Source organism: Octopus bimaculoides, chromosome 4 (assembly GCF_001194135.2).
Source record: "Octopus bimaculoides isolate UCB-OBI-ISO-001 chromosome 4, ASM119413v2, whole genome shotgun sequence".
In the NCBI taxonomy this organism is placed as follows: Eukaryota; Metazoa; Mollusca; class Cephalopoda; order Octopoda; family Octopodidae; genus Octopus; species Octopus bimaculoides.
Window position 1 is genome coordinate 97,978,224 of NC_068984.1, and position 6,223 is coordinate 97,984,446.

The 6,223-nt window shown below is 33.9% G+C and overlaps 1 protein-coding gene across 1 annotated transcript in view; it reads right to left on the reverse strand.

Moving 5' to 3' along the window:
• Positions 1–6,223, reverse strand: part of LOC106872160 (E3 ubiquitin-protein ligase HECW2) — a 224,671-nt gene that overhangs the window by 46,796 nt on the left and 171,652 nt on the right. The window contains exons 10-14 of the mRNA XM_052967651.1: positions 6,017–6,216; positions 5,437–5,529; positions 4,297–4,447; positions 3,514–3,629; positions 1,499–1,665 (exon numbers count right to left, since the gene is read on the reverse strand). Coding sequence (XP_052823611.1) covers positions 1,499–1,665; positions 3,514–3,629; positions 4,297–4,447; positions 5,437–5,529; positions 6,017–6,216 — 727 coding nt within the window. The remainder of the gene's footprint in view (positions 1–1,498; positions 1,666–3,513; positions 3,630–4,296; positions 4,448–5,436; positions 5,530–6,016; positions 6,217–6,223) is intronic.

Here is a 6,223-nt window from a genome sequence, read left to right on the forward strand (position 1 = left end):
GTTTTTTGTTTGGGGTTGCAGCTAATTTTTCTGTTGTAGTGGTGATTGCACATTGTTGTCCTTGTTTAGCAGGTTGTGGCATTGGTAACAGTAGGGGTCTCCTTTCATATGCCCTCTGCCCTTAGATGAGTGGTAGAGCTACACATGAGATGTTTTGGCTTTCATCCCTCTATAGTCGTATACAAAATAGTTCTATCTGACAAGTGAACAGACTAGAGAAGGCTTCAACTCTTAATCTGGAACAACAGTACCATTCCTACCATTGATAAATTCTCCTTGTGTGAGTATGTACACTTTTAATATTTGGATCACCTCTTCAATGTCGACCAATATGGTTGCCACCAAACAGCAGATGTTTACTTCTGGTAATATGTTAACCATGCACGAACAAAGATATGAAGGTATTAGGAATAAGTCCTCATTTTTGTGAGAAGCTAAGAAGTGGTTTCTTGCTTTGAATTCTGAGAAGAATTTGATATTTACTGTACTGTAGTGCCTGCCATGAGTTTTTAGTGTCAGAAAGGGCTTCAGCTTAGGTTGGCTTTTCCACCCTTCTACCGTTGTTTTGCTTTATGCAATGGTTGGTTACTGTGCACCTACTGATTTATTCAAAAATGTGTTCAGGAATGGCAAGATTTACTTTTAAGCCTACCTTAGTTATTAACTTTTTTTTACAGCAATAGGCCTTCAACTTTTAAAATAAACCTTTCTGATGCCCTTGCTAGCATTTGCAAATGAGATTTTTTGCAAATGCTTGGCTGTAAATGCTCAGGGTATTGAGGGGGTGATTTGAGTGAAGCGGTGGCAGTGAGGTCTTTGGTAGTGAAAGCTGAATTTTGTATTGTAGATGTGATGGTTGTGGGGATAGGTTGTTGGTTTCTTTACTTAGCATATTGTTTTTTATTTACATTTGTCCGCTTTGGCAATTGTGGTATATGTAGTAGTTGAGGTAACAGCAATGGTGTCACTGTTGCTGTTCCAACTTGTTATAGGAGCAATGGTGTAGCTTTTTTAGAATTTATACTTTGACAAAAAGGCAATCTTTGCTCAATGATTAAATGAAGGGAAGAGACTCAGCGGCGAGTTTCACCCTGTTTTCAAAATAATTTTCCACATCTCCCTCTAGCTGGCTGGCTGTTAAAGATGTGAACTTTTAAATTTACATTTTTTAAATGCAAAAATCTTCCAAATTTTTAACCCCAAAACACAGTTAGTTAGTTCACCTGGCTCTTAGTTAACTTAAGAAAAAGTAAATAATAGATTTTCATAATGAAAATGTGCTGAGTGGTTGGTATTAGGAAAAAAACAGTCACAGAAGTCTGGTACCGACTTGTGTCTGGCTGGCTCTTGTGAAACCATGCCACCCATGCTAGCATGGAAGGCAGACGTTAAGTGATGATGATGATTATGATAAAAAAGTTAGGAACAGCGCTCATGTATGTCTTTGTTAGTATGAAGAAGAACAACAATCATAATTAAATTAAAAGTCAACACATACCTCATGTGCTTGAAGAATAGGGAAGAAGTCAGGTCTTGTCAGAAATTTAACAGCAGGACTGTTGTATACAGATCGGCTTTCAGGTGTCCGTGACTGTGATGAGGTGCTACCTGATGTTGAAGTAACAGAACTGCTACTATTACTACCACTTGATGTATTTGAATCACCTGGAATTCAACAACAGTACAATGCATATATATATATATAGTACACAGATTGCATCAACCGACCGCTTGATGCAGTCTATGTACTAGCACTGACTTTTATACATTTATACTTTCACACTTTATATTATTGTATTAATTTTTACTGTTCTATTTATAATTTTGATTTTTAAATTAATATTTTTATGATGAATGTTTCTTTATATGATATATTATATATTATTAAAATTTTAGATTAAAATCTTAGATAAATATTGATATGGTATATGCCTCACAGCATGGTTTTGGACGGGTTCTTGATTGACTGAGTTGTAGAGTGGTGGTTCGTCTCTAAATTAGTTATATACATATATATATTATATATTACGAAACCCGGTGTAATATTATACCGATTTTTGCCTGTAAGGTTGGAATAAGTTTTTATTCCCTAATATTATTACTACACACACACATATATATCTTGTATGTATGGTCTCTTCAATTCCCAAGAGAGCATACATGCAAGGTATCCGTCTATACACACACAGACATACATAGATATATACAAGCACAACTATTACAGAGATTGTCGAAATATACTAGAAAGTATACAACAGATAGTATACAAAAATAATCAATAAATTTGCACAATGTCATTGCAGAGATTGTTAAACTAACTAAGGGAGTTTATAGAAGCACATACAAACTATTCATGCTACACATACATACACTTGCAAAAAGGGATATCAACACAAGCATGTAAACATCATATAGTGTATGTAGTTTTCTATTGGAGGGATTTAATAAAATAACTAACATTTTTGATAGGTTGGTGTTTGGAACTTAAGCGATCTTTACATGAACTTGTAATGGAAGATTTTAGTTTAAATAAGATATTTTAAAGCAAGGATTTTGTATTACAGAATTAGGTGCTTTTAGGTGGTCTGGTACCAAAAATTAAACACAATCTGTTTGTTCTGCAAAAACTAGTTTCTGGGAAAACTAAAATGAAAAATGTCCTAGTCAGTCAACCACTTACTGATAAACATACAACTTTAATAAAAATGAACAAAATACTGAAACAGAGACATTTACTGCATGCAAGACAGAAGTGAAGTTAGTGTTAACATATTTAATGTAAAGAACTTTAACTAGAAATAATAAGATGGCGAGGGGAAAATAGTATCAGTCAATGACTAATAGCATATTTATTATTTTAGCAAATGCAAGAGACAACTCTAGATATACTGTGTCCTTATTGTGATCTCCTGAGTGAGATATAGACAACATTGTACTTTTCAAAGTAAAGCTCAATGAATCAGTGAGTAAATGACGAAGACTGTAGCAAGTTGGAATAAAAAAATACAATTGTTTAAATAAGTAGCTAAACTAACATTGTTTACCCTTAATTACATTAAATAAGATAACACAAATTTAACTATTGTTTATTTTCAAGATGACATCACTGAGTTATTTTCTCTTTAAACTATTCTATTCTTAAAGTAAAAGATTTTGCCTTTTTAGATTTTAAAAACACACTTGGTCTTAACCATTCTCAGAAAATCTTTTTTTAATAGTAACATTATAACAGTAAAACAGAGTAAAAATATTTTGTCACATATCTGTGACCTCTTCAGCAACACTTTCCATCCTTGTGTGTGCTCCTGCTCTGCTTAGGACTAAGTGGAGCAGGAGCATACATGAAGACAGAAAGTGTCGCTGTAGAGTAAAAATAAATGCATATAAACCATATATGTGTGGACATACACACACACACAATTTACTACTCAGCAATCTTTCAAGCAAGAATCTTATTGGCAGATATAAAATTTGTTTTTTTATCCAAAGATTATGGTAGAAATACTGTATTACCATGCTTACCACAGGCTGACAATTCAGATGTCTGAGGAGGAAGGGGTGGTGGTGGTGGAGGTGGTGGTGGTTCTTCAGGTCGGCTCTGTGAGATTGTTCGTCGAATACTTTGATATCTATGAAATGTCAAATAATTCATAAACATTATGTTCAAAATGTTATTTGAAAAAGAAATAGAAAAAAAAAAAAGAGAAAGAAATACATTATCTGGAAATTAAAGTTTACAGTAGCAACTCTTTGTCTTTAAAACATCAGAATATGATCCTGATTTTAGAAAAAAGCAAATAAAAATTTTTAGAATCTATATAAAGAACCGGTTAACATCTTTCTCACCAAAGTGAAAAGTGATACAGATATATGCCTCCCCTCACCCCCAAACCATATAAAAGTTCATTCCTCATCAAATCTTTTAACATGTATTTGTCTAAGCTGGCATGCATGTGACATGTCTTTAAATACAATACATCACCAAAGTCTTGCATTGTACTTTCTGAAAAGATTAGGGTACTAAGATCTTACCTTCTCCCTTTCTCCATGACTATCTCTACTGAAAGCACAGTGCTTAAAATGTCACAAAGAAGTGTAGTAAAGTGTTCAGTATACATGAAGATTGCATATTTAATAATGCTATTTAAAACAAACTATGGTACATTAGCAAAGTGTACAGTAGTTGTAAACTCAATAACTTTTAATAACCAGATATTTAAAATATTTAGTGACATAGTGGAACTAATAAGCTTTGCAGATACTTTTGATACAGGAAATAAGAGAAAAATGTCTTACCTGCGATCTAATTGTTGCCTTTGTTCTGAACTTATAGTGGGCCTTCGATGACCAGTACTTTGTCCTACTTGTGGTTTCTGCCAAGTTGTTGTTCGGTTCACATGGTCAATATAGAAAACTCGTCCATGAGTGTCAACACCAGCTTCCCAATCTTTAAGAGAAACATATACGTTTGCATGTATATTAGATCAGGCACATATATGTATGTGTATCTGAGTGTGTGTGTGTGTGTGTGTGTGTGTCTAAATACAGTGAAAACAACACTTTACTTAACTATAACCACAGCTTTCAATGTTTGATATCCCCCAAGCAAAACTACAACTTAAAAGTTTCAAATAAAACAAAATGGAGTTAGAAATTATAATAGTACTGCAAAATACATCCTGCAAGTGATCCTTGTCATTGATGAGTGATTGGTAAATAATATATGTAAGAAAAAACAGTGTCAGGTCACATATTATTTAAGAAACAAGGGATCAACAAATAAGGTAGGTTTTTCGTGATCACTGTAGAGAAAAGAATCTAAAATGTTAACAAATGTCAACATATTGATGTCTGTTCATGATCCATAATTACTGTAATTCTAGCTCATTTTTACACCATCACCGGAGGTACCTGCTACAAATCTGGTTACCAATTGCCACTCAATCCAAATGCTTTATGTAGTTTTCATAACCTTTTCTCATCACATGTTCAGACCATCTGTATCATTTAATAAGGTGCAATATTTTACTTCTCCTTCCCTCTACACACTTTCTGTGTTTGTTTAAGATTCATCTATCTGGTAATTTCACTGATTCTGTTACTTTCATGTCATTCAGTATTATCAAATCCCTAACATGCACATCATGCAGTTATCCTTATCTATGAAAGGAATCCCTTTAATGAGTTAATCTGTTACTTCAGGGAATTTAAGTGAAAACACAAACTGTTTAATGTGAGGTATTCCTGTATACCACAACTCTAGGGCCAGGGCCCACTGTAAACCTAACTCTCAAGTTAACATTTGGTGAAATAGATAATATCTATTAAATTAAATGTATGTAAGAAGTTATATGTTCATATTCATTAATACACATAAAAAAAAATTTGTTTAAAAAAAAATCAAAGAGGGAAAAAAAATATAATGAAAAAAGATACCAGCTGGGAGTGGCTCTTCACCAGGTTGTGGTTCAACACGATGGTATCTGGGCCTTCGTGAAGGTAAACGAGGCAATGATGCAGCATTATCACCTGATAATAGTGAAAATAAGGCATCTTTAACATCTTGAAAACTATTAAGTTATATTTTGTTTGTCATTTTAGCATGATGTATAATTTGATTTCCTAAATCACTGTTGTTTCAGACTAGTTTATATTTAAACTGTGCAGAGAGAGGTTAAACAACAACGAGAGACTATGTTCTGAAATAAATTCTCAATGGAGGGTTAGCAATAAAATCTCTGCTTTACTATTGAAACATGTACAGGAGAAGAAGGCTGGCCAATTATGTTGAATGAACAAAACTGACTTCAGGTTATTGAAGTACTCAGCATGGATTTTCCTACGTAAAAAAAAAAAAAATCAATAAAGGAACATAAAATCAATGCCAGAGAGTATAAATAAATATGTTGTTTTGGAGTTTCACTCAGTGAATCTGATGTGATGAAATATAAAACTAGAAAATCAACAATTTGAAAGAACAGAGAGAACAAAGAATAGAATGTATTAAGTCACTCACTATTAGCGTGATGATGGGAAGAAGAATGACTACTGTGAGATCGCCGGTGCCAAACCACAGAGTCAGGAGCAGCTGCAGAGTGGCTTGCTGTGGATGGACGTGGTACAGAAGTTGTTGAAGTGTTGTGACTGGACCATCGTAGTGATGTGTCACGGCGAACCCCATTTTTCGGCTGATGGGAGGACTGGTTGGGAGGAGGTGGTGGTG